The sequence below is a fragment of the Cantharellus anzutake genome (assembly GCF_015039405.1).
Source record: "Cantharellus anzutake strain C23 chromosome Unknown EI90scaffold_54, whole genome shotgun sequence".
Lineage (NCBI taxonomy): Eukaryota > Fungi > Basidiomycota > Agaricomycetes > Cantharellales > Hydnaceae > Cantharellus > Cantharellus anzutake.
The window spans coordinates 185,267-202,380 of NW_024067004.1; the positions used below are offsets into that span (position 1 = coordinate 185,267).

General features: G+C 48.9%; 6 protein-coding genes across 6 annotated transcripts; 3 read left to right on the forward strand and 3 right to left on the reverse strand.

Moving 5' to 3' along the window:
* The first annotated feature begins 602 nt into the window (after positions 1-602).
* EI90DRAFT_2171556 (uncharacterized protein) lies at positions 603-2,338 on the forward strand. The gene is made up of 4 exons (XM_039052649.1): positions 603-725; positions 783-995; positions 1,055-1,072; positions 1,181-2,338. The coding sequence occupies exons 1-4, from the start codon at positions 681-683 to the stop codon at positions 2,117-2,119; spliced, it is 1,215 nt and encodes a 404-aa protein (XP_038912077.1). The 5' UTR covers positions 603-680; the 3' UTR covers positions 2,120-2,338.
* Positions 2,339-2,687: 349 nt separating this feature from the next.
* Positions 2,688-4,059, forward strand: EI90DRAFT_3129014 (Clavaminate synthase-like protein; the record flags this gene model as incomplete). Its single annotated transcript, XM_039064148.1, has 7 exons — positions 2,688-2,864; positions 2,922-2,976; positions 3,033-3,167; positions 3,226-3,569; positions 3,622-3,681; positions 3,738-3,988; positions 4,038-4,059. 7 exons carry the CDS (start codon positions 2,688-2,690, stop codon positions 4,057-4,059), a joined length of 1,044 nt encoding a protein of 347 aa, XP_038912078.1.
* Positions 4,060-4,366: 307 nt separating this feature from the next.
* On the reverse strand, positions 4,367-8,155 carry EI90DRAFT_3291797 (PGAP1-like protein-domain-containing protein; the record flags this gene model as incomplete). Its single annotated transcript, XM_039067301.1, has 13 exons — positions 4,367-4,481; positions 4,613-4,659; positions 4,855-4,909; positions 4,993-5,210; positions 5,263-5,542; positions 5,603-5,858; positions 5,912-6,244; positions 6,294-6,434; positions 6,486-6,735; positions 6,781-7,022; positions 7,094-7,648; positions 7,701-7,823; positions 7,906-8,155. 13 exons carry the CDS (start codon positions 8,153-8,155, stop codon positions 4,367-4,369), a joined length of 2,865 nt encoding a protein of 954 aa, XP_038912079.1.
* Positions 8,156-9,258: 1,103 nt separating this feature from the next.
* EI90DRAFT_3073197 (NUDIX hydrolase domain-like protein) lies at positions 9,259-10,564 on the forward strand. Its single transcript, XM_039061424.1, has 6 exons — positions 9,259-9,552; positions 9,629-9,669; positions 9,733-9,802; positions 9,858-9,982; positions 10,090-10,133; positions 10,224-10,564. Exons 1-6 carry the CDS (start codon positions 9,331-9,333, stop codon positions 10,415-10,417), a joined length of 696 nt encoding a protein of 231 aa, XP_038912080.1. The 5' UTR covers positions 9,259-9,330; the 3' UTR covers positions 10,418-10,564.
* Positions 10,262-14,176, reverse strand: EI90DRAFT_3073202 (P-loop containing nucleoside triphosphate hydrolase protein). The gene is made up of 10 exons (XM_039061425.1): positions 13,986-14,176; positions 13,526-13,929; positions 12,997-13,473; positions 12,881-12,943; positions 12,401-12,829; positions 11,772-12,341; positions 11,539-11,714; positions 11,381-11,488; positions 11,190-11,326; positions 10,262-11,140 (listed from the first exon to the last, which is right to left on the reverse strand). Exons 1-10 carry the CDS (start codon positions 14,163-14,165, stop codon positions 10,721-10,723), a joined length of 2,964 nt encoding a protein of 987 aa, XP_038912081.1. The 5' UTR covers positions 14,166-14,176; the 3' UTR covers positions 10,262-10,720.
* Positions 14,177-16,126: 1,950 nt separating this feature from the next.
* Positions 16,127-17,095, reverse strand: EI90DRAFT_3073209 (uncharacterized protein). The gene has a single exon (XM_039061426.1). The coding sequence runs from the start codon at positions 16,845-16,847 to the stop codon at positions 16,566-16,568; it is 282 nt and encodes a 93-aa protein (XP_038912082.1). The 5' UTR covers positions 16,848-17,095; the 3' UTR covers positions 16,127-16,565.
* Between the last annotated feature and the right edge of the window lie 19 nt (positions 17,096-17,114).

Sequence of the window (17,114 nt, forward strand, 5' to 3'; positions counted from 1 at the left end):
GTTGAGAGAGGCTCGAGGGCCTCAAGTACACCAAGGCAGACAGTGAGAAGTATCTTGCGGCGAGGTGCTTGCCGACTTTACATTGCACTAGCTTATCCAAAAACCTCCGTTATATTGAGCACGTTTCATGGCCGAAGCCTTCACACTACCAAATATGCACTGTTACTTGAGATATTCTTCAGCGTTTGATTCATGAGTTGAACGAGAAGGTTCTAGTTCTCAGTGCATCGTGGTAGAAGGTGTTGATGTGGCAACTCGACAATGCGAGGGCCAACGAACGGTACCACTAACCACGCTATTTCCACTGACGTGGCGCGCCTGAGCCACACATTGCCTTGGACACACGCAAAGCTCAGAAACCTCAAGTCGTGGAGTTCCTTTTGCGCCGCATGTGGCGGGATAAGCATGTGAGGAATGCCAGAAGCACGATATCTAACGAACGACGACATCATTCATACTCAGACGCTCGTCGGACCGGAAGAGCATCCCATCAGATATTTACTGTAGAGATCGTCTTTGGAGTTTGCGTATCCACTATTCTACGATGTGATCGAGCAAGCGAGATCCATTCTAAGAGCGGGTGATTCAGCGACAATGGCTGTGCACTTCTCACAGTCCGAGCCGCAAACCCCACAACATTCTTGATCCTTCGCAGACATCCCGCTCCACTTTTGTCAAATATGAAGGCCAGTGCTATCATTGCTCCTGCCCTTACCTCAGGAATTGTGAGTACTGGGGGCGCGCTGCTGTCTACTTGACTTGATCCCCCAACTTTCCACAAGGCGTACTGGGCATATGCAAATGGCCGCGGGTTGCTTAATGCCATGACGCTCGCGCCTCTCCCCACGTCTTACTATGCCGGAGGGGATGTATCGAAGAAGTGTATCAATGTTAAAGACGGATTTCTCGACAGACTGAGGTTCTGTGAAGACGCCACAATCTGGCACGCACCCTCACACCCAAAACTGCTAATTACGTGCGATCCAGGAAGACAGGTATGCATCACAGGTACCTACGAACCTAACACGGGGCTAATCGACTTGATGACACATAGGAATGGAACACCGTGATGGTGAGTTAGTGTTTCACGGTTCCACCCAATATCTCCAACGAATATGTAACTTAGGGTCCTCTCGATAATCCTAAGCCTCATGGGGACGTGTGGATCTATGATTATAAGACATCATCTAATCGCGTTCAGCGCCTAGCCCTCGAGGGTTATCCGATCCAAGCTGACTTTCATCCACTTGGGATTCACACGGTCTCTTCACCAGGAAAGCCTTCCACCGTTTTTATTGTCAATCACGGCCGAAGCAATACCACCATTGAGATCTTTCATCTCCATGACTCGTCCCCGACATCTCCATATCCCAAACTTGAATACGTCCAAACTCTGGCACATCCTGCATTCGTTTCTCCCAATGCAATCGTCCCAATATCACCTGTCTCATTCTACGTGTCAAACGACCATCGTTTTACACGCCGCATACCTTTAGTTGGGGATTTCGTTTCGCTTGCCGAATCGCTCTTTGCCGCACCGTTGAGTTGGGTTGATCGGGTAGACATACAGTCAGAGGGAAGCAGTCAATTCAACGTTACTCGAGCCATCAGCAACATCAAATTTGCCAACGGTGTCGCCGTTTCCCCTGATGGGAAGGAATTTGCTGTGTCATCCACTACTGGCTTAGCCATTCATTTCTATGACAGGACGGTCGATGAGGAAACGAAAGAGGAAAAGCTCACGTACAGGACTTCCGTTCCCGTCCCTTTCACGCCCGACAACTTGTCTTATGATGAATCGGAGTTTGACTCCAGGACCCTAATTGTTGCCGGCCATCCACACTTCCCTTCCCTTTTGCAAGTGGCCAAGAAGAAAGCTCGAACGGCTCCTAGCTGGGTTATCGCAATTGAGCCCGTAATCGACGAACCCCCGAAAACCGGTGACCTCGCCGCCCCATACGGCGTCTATGAGCGCGTCTCCGCTGTGGATTCGCACACGATCACCACACTTTATCAGAGTGACGGAACTCATTTTTCGTCATCCGCAACGGGCATTAAACATGGAAATGACTTCTTTGTTACTGGACTTTATGCAGAGGGAATTTTGCATTGTCGCTAGGTGAAGTATCTACACTGTACCAAAATAGCTGTCGGGATCTGTGTACTCGTCTCTTCTGTGTCGTTCCACTGACCAGTTTTACTACTACGCATCTATGCTCGTACTTAGTTTTTGCTTTCTGTGGTTTCTTGGTTCAGGTCTAACAGAACCACATCTTTACTCGTCCATCTCATTTCATGATAGTCTGCTCACTTCTACTACCAGTGTAATTACATATGCAAGGAGTTTACTGACCACTCGGGTTCTGATATTCTGCGCAATTGCGTTAGTGGCACATTCACAACAAAGGCGGGGCACCCTGTAGAAACTGTACGGGCGATGTCGTAAGATCCCGGGGTCGACCTTGCTGATCGAGTTGTCGCCTTCAATGAGGCCATGCTGGTTGCTAAGACGCTGGTCACCTGCCTGGTGTGCAGCAGCTAACCATCTACCCTGCAACTAGGAGTGATTGAATCTTGACGTCTTTTCCAGCAACTTCTCAGTTAATTTCGTAATACATGGTGTTGCTCTATCGATCGTCACCTGCCTTCCATCATCAAATAACCCTGCTCTGAGTCTGCACTCAAGCATGGCAGCTCCGCATTTCAGTATCCCTGTGATAGATTTTTCCCCTTTCAGGTCCGGCTCGGATCCCACTAGGAGCGACGTTGCTCGCAAGGTGGTCAGTGCGTTCAAGGAAGCAGGCTTCATGTATGTCAAGAATCATGGGATCGCTGAAGCCACCATCTCGAAGGTGTTTAAGGAGGTAGGCCGCTCCATTCATGCGTCCTGCGCTTAATAAGGAAAGCTAATGGTTCTGCAGAGTGAAAACTTCTTCGCGCTTCAGGACGATGTCAAGGATCCTTTGGCTTGGAGAGGTTCTGCGCATGTCAGCAGATATAGTCTTTGCACCTGATCGCCTTGCTTCCTAAAGACCCGCGTGCCAACCGGGGATATACAAAGATTGGGAGAGAACAAACGACTAACGCCAACGATCCAGCTGAAATTGCAGCATTGCGCGAAGTCGCACCTGACCGTAAAGAGTCTTTCGAGATAGGCCTAGAGACAGGTATCTCCAGACTCAACATTTCCAGGATGTTGAACATGTATACGAACACCACCCTTAGATCCGGAATTTCGAAATTACTGGCCGCCAGAACAACTTGTCCCTGACTTCCGTTCCACCATGATACACTTCTATGATGCCTGTCATAATCTCCATATGGATATCATGCGCGCCATCGCATTGGGATTGGGGATGGATGAATCGTACTTTGATTCGGTCGTAAATGAAGCTTGGCATACCCTGAGATTGTTGAATTATCCGCCTGTTGAGCGACGGCTGCTTGAAGGCGAAGGTCAAACCCGAGCTGGTGCCCACTCTGGTAAGGCCCATCATTCAAATGATCTTTATTTCCAATCCCGACCTCCCATAGACTATGGGTCCATAACCCTGCTGTTTCAAGATGATGTAAAGTGTTTCCCCCGATAAAAGCTTCATCCCCCATTGAGGAACCCGCTAGATCGGCGGTTTAGAGATCCAGAATCCTTACACCTTCGAGTATGTGCCGGCACCACCGATCGTAAGCTGCCTACTTCCACGGCTTATGTTGGTGCTTATGATAATTCCATCTATTAGAGCGGAACAATCGTCGTCAATGTCGGCGATTTGTTAGCACGCTGGTCAAACGATCTTTTACGGAGTACCATGCATCGAGTGGTTGCCCCCACCAGGACAGGAGGCGATGAGAGGCTGGCGCCCACGCGTCAATCTATCGCTTTCTTCTGCAATCCAAATGAAGGGGCGACGGTGGACTGTTTGCCAGGTTGCGAAGGATCTGAAGGCCCTAAGTACCCCAAAGTGAATAGTGGGGAGTATCTTGTGATGAGGTGGGCACTGGTTTTTCCATCACACTGGCTTACTGAAAAATCCCCCTAGATTGAGTGCGACTTACGACTGAGCCTCTAAACACGCAATGCCATCCAACGTTTTCACCAGTGTATGATTAAGTTAAACAAGAAAATCTTCAGCATCGGGCCAGTGAAGCAACGAAAGAGAAGCTCACCTACAAAACATCTGTTCCTGACAATCAAGCAGAGACTGGCAATAGAATCCTGATTTATTTCCTGTCACCCAGGCAGCCAAGAAGCAGGTCGAACGGTCTGTTGTTGAGTTAGTAATTGGGAGAACGCTAAAAACCGGCGACCCTACTGCCAGTCCCTCGCTTATGAGCCTGTTGTCACCGCTGGTTATCAGAGTGACGGAAATCATTCATCAACTGCTACGGGCATTAAATGTGGAACGATCATCTCTTGTTGCTGGACTTCTTGGGAAGGCGATTCGGTGCTCTCATGAGACGGATGCGGTGATGATATCGGATATCTACAACATGTACATGGGTAGCTATTGAGGTATCTTCGCAGTCAGACAATCGTCCAACATACGAAATAAACGGATGGAGGACAGTTCCGCTTCTGAAACTCAAGAAGCTGCGCCAAGTTCCGCATACGTACTCCGGTAGCTTTTTGAAAACCAGCTTCGATGCCACTCCTTGTACATGCTGAAGTGATGCGAGTTCGGCGAATTAGTTGATGGTAGGTGCCGGCCATTCTGCGTGGGTTTTAGAATGCCTGCTGGTCCCAACCAATCTCAGAGTATATATCTTCAAGGGATTTCAGGAACATATTATTGGAAGTTGCGATCTATGCACATTCTCATGCACATCGCGATCATTGCATAGTTCGCCGCAACGTACACTCCATAGGAGAGTCGTGAACCCAGGAGAAATGCAAACACGGAGGTGAGGAGGACTGGGATACTGGTAAGCCAGATAAGCCATCTAAGATTGTCAAAACGTTAACATAAGGAAGAATGATGACCAACCACGTTGTACCTTTTCCCCTTTCGTATCTCTTCATCTGAACACTCGGCAACACAGATAAAGGCAAATACCCGCCAAAGGTCATGATCTCCGCGGAACGGCAGAAAGAAGCCAGCAGTCGCGAGGGTTTGAACCCAAACAATTATCGTGGTTCCCACGAACGGAAATAATGCAGAAAACAAAACGAGAATGTGCAACTGCTGAGCTTGCAGAAGTGTAGGTGATGTTGGCTGGGACACTGGTTGTAAATCCCTAAATCCCCATCCAGAAGGCATAACTTACTCTGCCTGAAATCCCAATGTCACTAATCAAACCATCTCTCCTCTTATGGTTTTCCGATGAACATTCAACAATAAACAAAATATTATCTGAGCTCGGCGGGGGAGATATTCTCAATTTGGTGAAGGAAGACCTTACCACCTGAGGCCGAGAGCACCTCCACATGTGGCGCGCGTACGCAAGAAAATAGATTGCTTGGGTAGGCACCACGAATTTTGCTAGCAAAAACAAGAACAGCCAAGCGAACACTTTGAGAGTTGTGCTGCGTGAGGTAGATTGGGCCCTAGATGAAGAGGTAAAGGAAGGCTCGAATTTAGAATCCCTGAGCAGAAGATAAACTTACCCCAAGTAACCTAGTCTCCGCCGAATTGCAGTAAGCAGTCTAACGATGCTATATATCGTTCCGAAGAGAGCCCATGTGGCTCCAGTCGCAACTATGATGAATGCGGGTGCAAGGAAGGCGAACAGAGGATCGCCAGAGTTACCTAACAGAAATTGTGAGGGTAAAGGAAGTAGGGAGAGAAGAAAAAGGCCAGGTATAATTTTTAGAAGGACTGTAACTGTAAACTGCTCAAGGGCTTCTATTGGATCCAGTAAATCTCCACGGCAAGTTAGCCATAGCACCCAATACAAGCGCACAAAGTTCTCCTACCGAGATACCCAAGATCCCAGGCACTCCAGGTGATTCCACTTGATAGATAAACAACTCCCATTACCCAGATGGGAACAGAGCTCCAATACCGGAGTCCGATGCGACCACCTGATGCCTTCCAATCCAATTTAACATTTACTTCCTCGAGTCCGCACGCACCAGACGTGTAAATTTCCAAGAGAGCACCACGATCAATCGCAGAGCGACGTATGAACGGGCCGAGAGAGTGACCGCTGAGTAGGATACGACGTGATGAAGGCGTGTAGAATTGCGATTCCCGGGCATTCTCCGAAGGTACGGTGTAACCAATAAGTGGATTCATAAAGGAACGACCTAAGGAGGGCCCTCAGACGCTTCACAGTAAGACGCCGAGCAGACTTACCATCGCAATTACCTCTATATACAGCATCAAGGCTGTACACCAAAAGCGAGTTTGAGTTCAAGTTGGGAAGAGAGATCCTTGTCTTAAATGGAGAGAATGGAAGTTGGTCTAAATGAATATGCTTGGTGCGTAGCGACAATCCTGAAATTGTTCGTTGGCATACAATGTTCGGACATAGCATCCCTGACGCACCATATGTATTGACGGGAATAGCAAGAGTTCGTTCTTGGTCGAAACCGGCCAGGACGAAAGCGTCACTGAATTCCGCTGCTGCGGTTTCTACCACGACACCAATCCACTGACCAACAGACCCATCCCCCACATCTCCAGACCAGTACAACACCCAATCTGTCTCATCCGCACCTTCTTTGAGAGGAAATATCGTATTGGGGCGAACAAAAGGAAGCACATGAGCTGTTGCGGACAGATTCGGAGGCAGAGGCTTGCAGGAGCGAGGAAGCTCATTCTCATCGACATGAGAACATACATACAAAGATACACGTAAGGCACTTGATAAATGACTGAGGATCGTCGGACTCATTGCTGGGTTAGTGAGAGTGCCTTTGCCGACCATGACAGTCAGGGTTTGTTTGTGTGAAGGCGCTCGTAGTAGATATGTATGTGACGTTGGGGAGGAAACACGGAGAGTTGGAGTAGTTACAATTGTGTGTGCCCTTCCTTTGAGGTCCAACGGAAGGGCTCTGACCAACTCTATGGACTTCACATGGTCTGTGTACGAATGGAACCACCGATCAATTATATGGTCTTTTAGTGGACTAAGGGGGCTTTATTCAGCCCACCGAGCTCTAAAGCGGCACGAGCCACTCTCCACCGGACTTGGTGGCACCACACCATCTCTTTATGTCCGACCCCTGTCCATATTCCCGACAAAGCCGTTGTATGCACAGTCCCTCGATACCATGGACCCTCGTCGTACTTCTGACGCGCCCTCCCTGTCAGCGGCGGTAAGACACACGTTTCAGAGGGAATAAGATCGTCGGTGGAGCCTCCACAAATTGACACCGTTGGAACCTGGACATATGCATCGGAACCCTCCCAGTGTGATATTTCAGAATAAACCTTCTCGATAGATGCATCGAAACGCGCAGGTGGCAGGGAATGAGGTGTCGACATAGTGATCAGGGCCTCTACATCGGAAGTATTCCAACCATGATGAGAGTAGGTTGTGAGGAGCAACCGTGCCACTATTCCACCCATAGAATGACCAATAATTAGAATTTGACGTCGAGGGCCATGATAGCTCGATAATATATAGGATATTGCACTGGAAACGTATTCTGTTTGGGTCTCGATTGTCGGTCCATGAAGTGCAGACAAATCTTCGTTGAATTCGACTAGAACAATTGATCAGACAACCTCAAGAGGCCGTGGCATAGACCAGCGAACCGGCATAAAAGTCTAGCGGCCGACGGGAGGTAAACGCAGGATTCAATACGCCCGGCGACGTGTAGTATTGCCGAGCCGCTGACGACGCTATTGAACGTACTTGACGCGAGGATCCTGCATTACCTGGAATAAACAACACAGGATTGCCGTAGGGCTAAGCAATGATGAGTCGCTCAATGGGGACTGCACGACATATGCATGCAACATGCCTTGGTCGCAACGTCCCATTCGACTTCACGGTACAACCACAGGCTGTACCTTCGACTGAGTGGCGTCCAGATTTCGTCAAAATCAGACTGAAGAATGTATGAAGGACTCATCCAAGACATTCTACACCCCTGAGGTGAGAGCGCGACGACATTTGCTTGGCTAGCCCAATAGACAAAGTTCACTGAAACCAGAAAGAAGACAGCCAGAATGGGCCCGAGAAACCGAAACTTCGCATTTCTCCCCATCGTCACGAGCTATTATTGCGCCTTAGGAAGCCAAGAAAATCCGAGCATAACGCGCAAATCAAACGGAGCGTGCGCGCTCGCGGCTAATTCCGTCAGGTGTCATTCACTGCTCCGCTTTCCACTACATGCAATCCCTCCAGCTCAAGGAAAGACCTCACTCAGTCCATCAACATCAAAAAGCTAACGGAGTTCAATGCGCTGGAACTGGCCATTACCATAATACCAACTTAATTTGTGGGCGTTTGCAGCTCGAATTTCGCGCACACGACATTTGTCTATCATTTGAGCGACACTTTCGCTAGCCATTTAGGTAGAACTGTGATGTAATGGTTTCCCCTTCGACCCAGTGATTTACGAATTTGCTTAAAAGAAAAACTTTCACAACTGAGTTAAGTAAGAGCAGGCCGTATCTAGCTTTACGGTCGTTCTAGGGTTGAGTTTAGTGAAGCATCCAGACACGAGTCATTTACATGCATGGGTCCGTCTCGATATCCCAGCACTTTCGCAGATGCAGAATTAGGTCATTCGAATAGATTTCTCTATCAAGCCCGAATCAAACCGATGCTGGTACGAACCGCGCGTTGCGTTTGAATGCTTCCCCTTCATTGGGGTGGGGAATCTCAAATACTGCCTTAAGTACCGTGTCCCTAGCGACTTTATGAGCTACTTGGTCTTCCTGGCCTTTTTTCGATCCAATGAAAGATCCTCAAGCATTCCCCGCTATTGGCGAAGCTGGTTAAGTTTGTTGTGACGAACTCCGCTTCTCTTTTTTCTCTCGCTGAGTCTCAGTTATTTCTTAAGTTGGACTGCGTCTCCTGCTCTTCTTTTATTGTTCCTGTGTTTAGCCTTAGAGGCCAAATTGATGGGTAGACCGCAATCATCCTGCTATTCTGAATGCGAATCTAGTCCATCGACTAGGACAGATCATTACACCTGGATCCACATAATCCTCTCGCAATGATGGGCGTGCTCGGGCCCCCACGTCTGGGATTGGTCGAATGTCTGTAGTAAAGGCAACTCATTACCTATCCCGTTTGCGTTGTGCACAAGCCCGCTGAACCGGAAGAGACCTCAACAGTACGGCTCCAAGTTGTATGTGCAATGTCCGTGCGCTCAATGGTATGGCCCCTAAGTAATAGAAACTGCGTGAATAATGGAAAAAGTATAACCCTGAAATGGCTAATCGGTTCATCTTGACACCTGTACAACCAACTCAATCGATTTGTGGGCGCGCGAACATGACGGTCGCCAGTACCATTCCCATTCCACCAGGCTTACCCGAGGTCAATATCTCCCGCGTTATCGCAGAGGGTGGTGTACACGATCGAGAATGGGATACATACTCTGGAGCCAAATGTTTCACGAATGCGTTTGTGTTGGATGAGAAGAATGCAAGAGTGAGTTGGCCCATGTTAGCCGCCAAACACCGTACGTGCACTACTCACGATAGCATTCTCCCGATATAATGAATAGATCTTACTGGGTTTCAAGAAACGAGGATTCGGGGCAAGCATGTAAGCATCATCTATTACTGTCCTCGTTTGTGATCCACACACACATCCTTCGACTATCGACAGGTACAATGGATTCGGAGGGAAAGTAGAACCTGACGAGTCGCCACTCGAGGCTGCCAAGAGGGAACTCAAAGTGATTTCTTATGAGGATTCTCCGCGTGACGCAGACATTTTATGAATCTTAACAGGAGGAAGCGGGAATCGAAGCACCACTGGTGCGCTGTGGGACACTCTTCTTCACCTCTCCCTCCCTAAATCACGCATATCACATCGACGTATTTCGGGCGAACATTTGGGTTGGCACGCCTTCCGAGTATGTCACATATAGTTTGCCTGGCTCCATAGCAGAAAAGACAAAGATCAAAAATGCTCACGGGTCGAACATCTTTTCAAAAAATGTGTCATTCCTCCCACCTCTAGATCCGAGGAAATGCGTCCTGAATGGTTCTCGATAAACCCCGACAGTATGATCAGATCCTCTAGTTGACTTCCGGCTGACGCTGAGTCCTCTTCTGATATTTCTGCGATTTTGATAATCGCCACCATCACCTCAGCTGGAACGAACGTTCTCCCTGGAATCCCCTACGACCGGATGTGGGCGGATGATAAGTTTTGGCTCCCTCTATTACTGGCAGGGACCCAGTTTATTGGTCGAGGGGACTTTGGGGAATTGGATGATACGAAGGGTGAAGGAGCTATCGGCGCTTCCATGGTGAAGTGGTGGTTTGCTTCTGTTGATGAATTGTGAGCCAGGAAGAGAGCAGAAATTGGCAGTACATGCGGACATGCAAGTCCGCCTTTCCTTCGACACGCTTATCGGCAGCATCGGTATGCCCCCCTTGCTCAAATGTGATATTCCTCGCACGAATCCCCACCCTGCATCATGCGCATAATGGATTGACCGTGAAGATGCAAGAAATTATACTAGCGAAAAATGCCCCAAAGAGATACGAGTGAAGTGCAAAGCCGTTCCGCCGATGTGCCTTCCAAGCACGCTCGAGAAAATAGGAGCCAGCTGCAAGTGAACATGAATAGATTGCGTCTTGCGTCTTCACACCTCTCGCCACGGCCTATCATCGGTAGCTTCCAGCGGGTCCTCCTCATGATGCTCACCTTCTGGAAGTTGCTCGATAACTAACCCTTCAACCTGCGCAGCAAGATTATCTATCACGTCCCTCGCATCGTCCCTCCTCTCACGCAAGAAATCCCTCACTCCAGCCTCATCCTGATCATCGGACCAATCCCTTGGCAGTCCTCGCCACCCGCCTGAAGCATGGATATAGTTTAAGAAGCCACGCCAGATAAGATCAAGCGAGAGGACAGTGGGATCTCCTACGAGAATCAGCAATGCCTGTGCGCGTGTAACGGCGACGTTGAAGCGACGAGGGTTGGCAACGAACCCAATGGCGTGATTAATGTCAACAAAATTCCTATTGCTTCGGACAGTGGAAATGATGATCACTCTACGTTCCTAAAAACCAGTTACGTCGTATTAGTGGATCGAATTCGGAACCACATACTTGACCCTGAAACTCTTCAACACATCCAACCTTGATAGTGCCCTGACGATTCCTCCTCAGCCTGGTGCTATTGACTACGCTCCGAATCCTGCTGGCTTGGGCATTGTAGGGAGTTATAACCCCAATGTCTTCATCGGCTGATGGAAAAATTGAAGTAGTGATACAATGCAGAACTAAGGAGGGGATCTTACTGAGTTTCAGGCGCGAGTTTTCTCGCAGGGCTTGGATATAATCTCTGACAACAAGAACTTCATGAGGATTGAGGAAAGATGGAGAGGTCGCTTCCCGATTGTCTTCCCCTGCCACGAATTGTTCATAAGTCGCTATGACCCGGCAGGGCGACACTTGCCTGATATGGAATGGAATATCACAGGGAATCCGGGCGTAACGAGCATCTCCCATCTGGCTAAACTCTCGGTTACTATGGGATCGGCACGGGCTTGAAGGCGGCCATTATAGAACATATCGTTCGGATACTGAAGAATAGAGGCATGGTTCCTGAAGTTCTGAGTCAAGTGCACGACACTGCGAAATACCTTGAATCTGATTGTGTCATGATTCAACAGAATGACAGGAACGTACGTGATACCTCCCCAATATTCCAGCTGATATACATCCTGCCTCATGAGGCGATCCAAGTAACTGACTGCGGAACCGAGCTTGCTTGCAACTGCGGAACGTACAATGGGTCCAAGTTGTTTGGGGTCCCCGGATAAAATGATATTCGTTTCGTCCCCAGCCAATGTCCTAATCGCGATCATTACCTCGGGCTCAAGGGCTTGTCCTGCCTCGTCAACAAATATATGACTGAAATGGCCACGAGGAACACCGATTGCATAAACCAATGAAGCGGAGGAACATGTTGAAACAACGACACGGAACCTCGACATCTCCCCGAGAGACGGAACAAGGAAGGCATCGTCTCCAATTCGAGAAAAACTCCTCAGAGTCTGCGATAGGGTACTGACGCGTCGTGTAGGTGCATTGAGGCGGAGCATGTCTGAAGCAGCTGAGCCTTGCTGGCGCAGACGGTCTGCTAGCAAGTCCGCCGCAGAGTTGCTCGGCGCGCAGACGAGGAGCCGAGCCCCAGGATCCTGGTGAAGGATTTGTCGGATAGCTTCCACGACTACTACGGTTTTCCCTGTTCCAGGGCTCAATACGAAGTATCTCCGTCGGTCAAGTGAGGCTAAAATGAAAGAAGTTGCACTCACGGTCCATAGACAATAAATGGAACAGAGCCAGAGGGCTGCCTCAAAATGCTCGTTACAGCAAGTTTCTGAGGGAAATTTTCCTTCAGGAGCCTGTTGAAAAAGCTGAGACGCGATATGTCAAGTTCGGTAGGCCGACTCAGCGACGCCGTGTGTTCTTCCCTCGGGTACAGAAGCCTTTCAAGGCCGCGCTCCACAGACAGAGCATGATGCATGCGCCGGAGCGACGTGCGGGAAAGTAGAAAGCGCACATCGTGGAACTGACCCTTGTAGCTCTCAAATTTAGGATTAAATCGGAGCAGCACAGACGTCTGCTCTATTTTATGAACGTAACCAATAAACCATTTGTTTGCGCCGCCATGCTTCCTGACCCCAATCTTGTCCCCAAGACTAATGGAAGGTCTCTTTTCCGCAAGACCAGGCACTGTCAGTCTATTCGAGTACATTAGCTTGTGCCAAACCTTTCGGTTTGCGGCAACAGACCGGTAGTAGGGATGTTCTTCAGACAGAGGCTCTTTCTCCATGTCGTAGATTGCAAGGTCTTGTCTGTGATATTCTATTCACGAGAGCACTGGAGCGCGTCAAAGGTAGCCACGCACGTCATTCTAACTTCCTCCACATGGAGCAGAACACTCCAGAACGCCGTGTAGGTCTGTGAATTCCATGCGTCAGGCAGGAGGGCACCCACCCGGCTTACTTGATCCTCCAGGCTTCTAACAGCGAGAGCCTGGTAGATGGGCTCGGGGACCTTGAATTCAGGGAGTTTGACGGCCCACCGGACGTGCGATTTGAAGTCATACTTGACCCCATCAACGAAAACCTCCGGATCCCTCCTAATTTTCCGTTTCCAACGAACGTATGGGGCAATAGGTGCCAAAGCTTTTAGCTCGCCTTCGTTTCCGGATATAGCAACCAAGTCTCGCGAAATTGTGAAGGTTTGACCGAGACCTCCGTCAAGGAATGATAACTGGAGGCGATCAGTAAATTTTCCGAATAAGCCATTTGGATCAAAGGACACAATTATGCGTTGAGCTTCTTGTGTCGTCAGCCTACCACGCCACGGCACGACGGAGAACCTGAGAAAATAGCGCGTGGACACGTCCACCATAGAAAGAAACCCTCGCTCACGTGGAAAAATGCGAAAATATTCCTCCACGAAAGGATGACAACAAACAGGCATCCAAGAGGAAGATATTCTCAGGTGAGGTAAGGCTGATTTTAACAGTAGTGCTAACCGAACCACCGGTGGGTCTGACGGTACCAAAGTTGATGCCACTCTTTTTCCTGGATACTTTAACGTAGCATTGATTCTGCGATGTACCTTGGAACACGCCTCTTGCGTGGCGGAACACCTGCGAAGCGCGATGTCGATGCCACGCAAGGTGATCAGCCCATCTATCATCAAGAACATTGGTGTTGCAAGTGTGGCAATATCTCGTATTAGCTGCTTGGGATTCTACGTTATTTCTGGCATTCTCGATGCGAGGATTGAACATCTGATGGCATTGCCAGCTTTGCATATGAAGCGCAGACTAGGAAAATAGTCAGGCGGACCGAAAAGTTCGGAAAGAACTACACAATATCCGACCAAGGCAGTTACAAAGTAGAATAGTTGCGCCTGGTGCCTCTCCCCACGGAGATGGGCGTGATGAGAGGTTTCATCCACGAAGCCGACATTGCAGATATTGCAGAATCCTAGATAGTGTAAAAGCATGCACTGGTTGCCCCTGGAGCAAGTGCCGCTGAACCAGTATTCCCAGCAGATCATGATGAAGAGGATAACTTCCAAAATTCCCGATTAATTCAAAGCCACGAGGTTCCCGCTCTCTCGGGAGTAACCGGGACTATCGTTCTCTTGATGACGCCAAAGGTGGTTTTCTAACAGCATGTCCATCAACGTTGATATGATAGGACAGTGCCCTCTGCTCACGGTACCAGTGTCACGCCTACGGGCATCTCTAGCTCTGTACGTTAGCGACTGTAGATTTGGATCCCCCAGGCGGGGCTACCGATATAAGATACGTAGAACCCACGTTAACGTCTTGACGATATGGTGGGTAGTTGACGGTGTCTGAGACATTTGTATCTTTGAGGCGGGGAGCAGCACTGTTCTCCCATTTTTCTATTTTTGTGATTGATTTGCGGACACAAACCAAGCCGCTCATGACTACTGGGGATTCGGAATGTGTGGTGGGTAAACGCCGCTTCCTGGTGTGTAATATCGCGACGAAGTTGTTCAGTGGTACCGAGGAAAATACATTCTGAAGAACGCATCTTCCAAACGCTGGCGTCCGCCGGAATTGGATTAAATGTTCCCACAATTAACAGCTCCATTTGTTCAGTGCCATTCAGGCCACCGTTGGAAGTACCAAGGAGCTGCCTATGACAAAGCCGCGGAGCCTGTGTGGACGCTGATTTTCACGTACCCACTGTACTTGATGATGGCTGCTTGTATCGGCCACAAACGTAGACTTGACTGTTTACCCTTCATGCACACCGTGTGATGTGTATATGTGCATTTGGAATGGTGAAGTTCTCCGAATGATCGCAAGAGAGAAAGGGAGCGTCTGCGGCGACTTAGATGACTTAGCTGATGTCAACGATTGGAATCTCCCTGAACCAAGAATTGAGTCCCATCTCATTGACTCGAGGATGTGCGTTTTCAGCGCTCGATCCCCGTACCAAGTATCAACGAAGCCCCCACACAAATGCTGGTTCTCAACGAGAATGATCGAGTACTACCCCTTCGAGGGAAGGAGTTCTGATTATAGATTGACCCACATTATCTGCGAGGGATACTGGGCGAGGATTCCAAGTCGCGTTTTAGGCCAGCAAGCATAGAGGAACGTGGAGCCTTTGGGCCTAGTGGAAGCTTCACCGCTAGAGCTTGTGAGATGGCCACTCCGGGTGGTCTAGGTCGCACCCCGCCTTCATACGTGATGTCGTCCTTCAAACCTAGAAAGCACTGTTGGACTCAGTGTTGGGGGCGAAATGTTACAAGAGATGAGATTCAAGTCACCTGCAGTAAGTGGCAATCAGCTCGCACCAGTCCAGCGAGAAATAGTCGAGAGGTCATCACCCTCGGAAGTGGCTGCCTCATGCGAACGAATCAGGTCACTGCATCCCCTTGGAAGATGGAGTTATGGAACGAGAGGAAGTATACCGTTCAGCTGAACATGCATAGCCGATGGAGAGAACAACCCTCAGCAGGCATCATACCAAGCTATGCGTCCGGTGTTGTCTGATTCGGTGGAGACCATCGATGGACGCCAAGACGGAGGATTAGGTGGCCTCCATGGGAACCAGGTGATGATTGTGCACTGGTGGTCAACTTCGGCGATGCCTGTTGTGAGCTTGGTGAGAGATAACGACCATACTGGGATAGCGTCGCACAGGTCACAATATCGTTGCGCAGATTGGGATTAAGGGATTTTAGCTCGACAATTGAGATTCGCTCAGCGTTACCTCCATAAGCATTCTGGCCTTGAGCCTATCCCACTCAGAGAAATTAAATGGTCAGTAAAGTGTCAAGAAGCTAAACGACGTTCGAGACAAGTTAGAGTGAGTGGAGCCAGCGATTGATAAATACTCCGAGGTATACAGCTAGTGGAGGTACAGCTAGAAACGCTTTCGCCCCTCGGTTTCAGTTGACAACCCTGATTTATCTGACGTTTGTAACAAGGCTGAATACATCAACGTAATTTATCCGCTATATATAGTTATGATCACCAGGGCGATACCATAGGTCTCCTAAACTTGAAGCCAAGTCCGAGTCAGAAGCCGATCAGCGGCTGCACTCTTAAGATCAAGTTTAACGGCAGAAATTGACTAAAAAAAACCTTTTTTTCCCCCTTCGGCAGAGGACGGAACTGCCCATGCACCTTGGCTTGGTCATCTTGTGGAAGACGTCCAAGTGCCAAACATACTTAGAGTCCGCGAGAAGCAGGACGAATTCAACTGCCAACAAGGTCACAGCAAGCACAAAACCTATAACATCCATAAACCGCTGAGGTATATAGTACACTCTACCATAGACATGAATACAAGAGGAAAAAATTAAAGTACGGAAAGAAATAACAAAACAAAAAACACCATCAGAAGCACCTCAACTGTCCCCGGTAATGGGCTTAACCCGAAGGAAAAGTCCAGAACGGATCTGTCATCGAGCTCACCCACTCCACCATGAGAAGGTAACGAGCATGTTCTCGGATAAAGACAGTGAAGCTGATTTCATCGATTGGTGTTTGTAGATGAGGATGATTACAGTCCTCGACCAACTTTTTGCAATCAACTGTGAATGTATCCTGCGTGAGTGTGGTCTGAAGAAAAGGGTAAAACATGCGCCGAACTGAGCTATATATACAAGTTTAATGCAAGGTCTGTGCGTTAATAGCACAATTGTATACAGTTGTGGGACCTCCGATTCATAACCGAACATTTCCAATGTCATGAGGAACGGAACAATCACTATAAGCCAACGTACCCATTACGCTGTCAGGATCATTAGCTGGCTCGTGCTCGTGCTGAGAGTCAGAGTTTGGGGTTGGAACGCCGGATTTGTTCCTCGGGTTCAATCAACCTTTTTATCCTACCGTGCATGTTGATCGCATTGTGGTCCGCGCATGCAGGCAGCATGCATGGTTGATTCTAGAAATTAGATTCGTGCCTTGCGACAACGCGACGTGAGGCTAATGCAACTTAGAACTCAATTTGTCAG

Bases quoted from the DNA above. Each gene is read 5' to 3' on its own strand.
- EI90DRAFT_2171556 (XM_039052649.1), top strand. From the start codon at position 681: ATGAAGGCCAGTGCTATCATTGCTCCTGCCCTTACCTCAGGAATT. The intron at 726-782 runs GTGAGTACTGGG...ACTTTCCACAAG, and splicing joins CTGCCCTTACCTCAGGAATT to GCGTACTGGGCATATGCAAA.
- EI90DRAFT_3073197 (XM_039061424.1), top strand. From the start codon at position 9,331: ATGGCTAATCGGTTCATCTTGACACCTGTACAACCAACTCAATCGATT. The intron at 9,983-10,089 runs GTATGTCACATA...TCCCACCTCTAG, and splicing joins TGGGTTGGCACGCCTTCCGA to ATCCGAGGAAATGCGTCCTG. The intron at 10,134-10,223 runs GTATGATCAGAT...CCATCACCTCAG, and splicing joins GTTCTCGATAAACCCCGACA to CTGGAACGAACGTTCTCCCT.
- EI90DRAFT_3073202 (XM_039061425.1), bottom strand. From the start codon at position 14,165: ATGATCTGCTGGGAATACTGGTTCAGCGGCACTTGCTCCAGGGGCAAC. The intron at 13,474-13,525 runs GTGAGCGAGGGT...CTATTTTCTCAG, and splicing joins ATATTTTCGCATTTTTCCAC to GTTCTCCGTCGTGCCGTGGC. The intron at 11,327-11,380 runs GTAAGATCCCCT...TTTTTCCATCAG, and splicing joins AAACTCGCGCCTGAAACTCA to CCGATGAAGACATTGGGGTT.
- EI90DRAFT_3073209 (XM_039061426.1), bottom strand. From the start codon at position 16,847: ATGACATTGGAAATGTTCGGTTATGAATCGGAGGTCCCACAACTGTAT.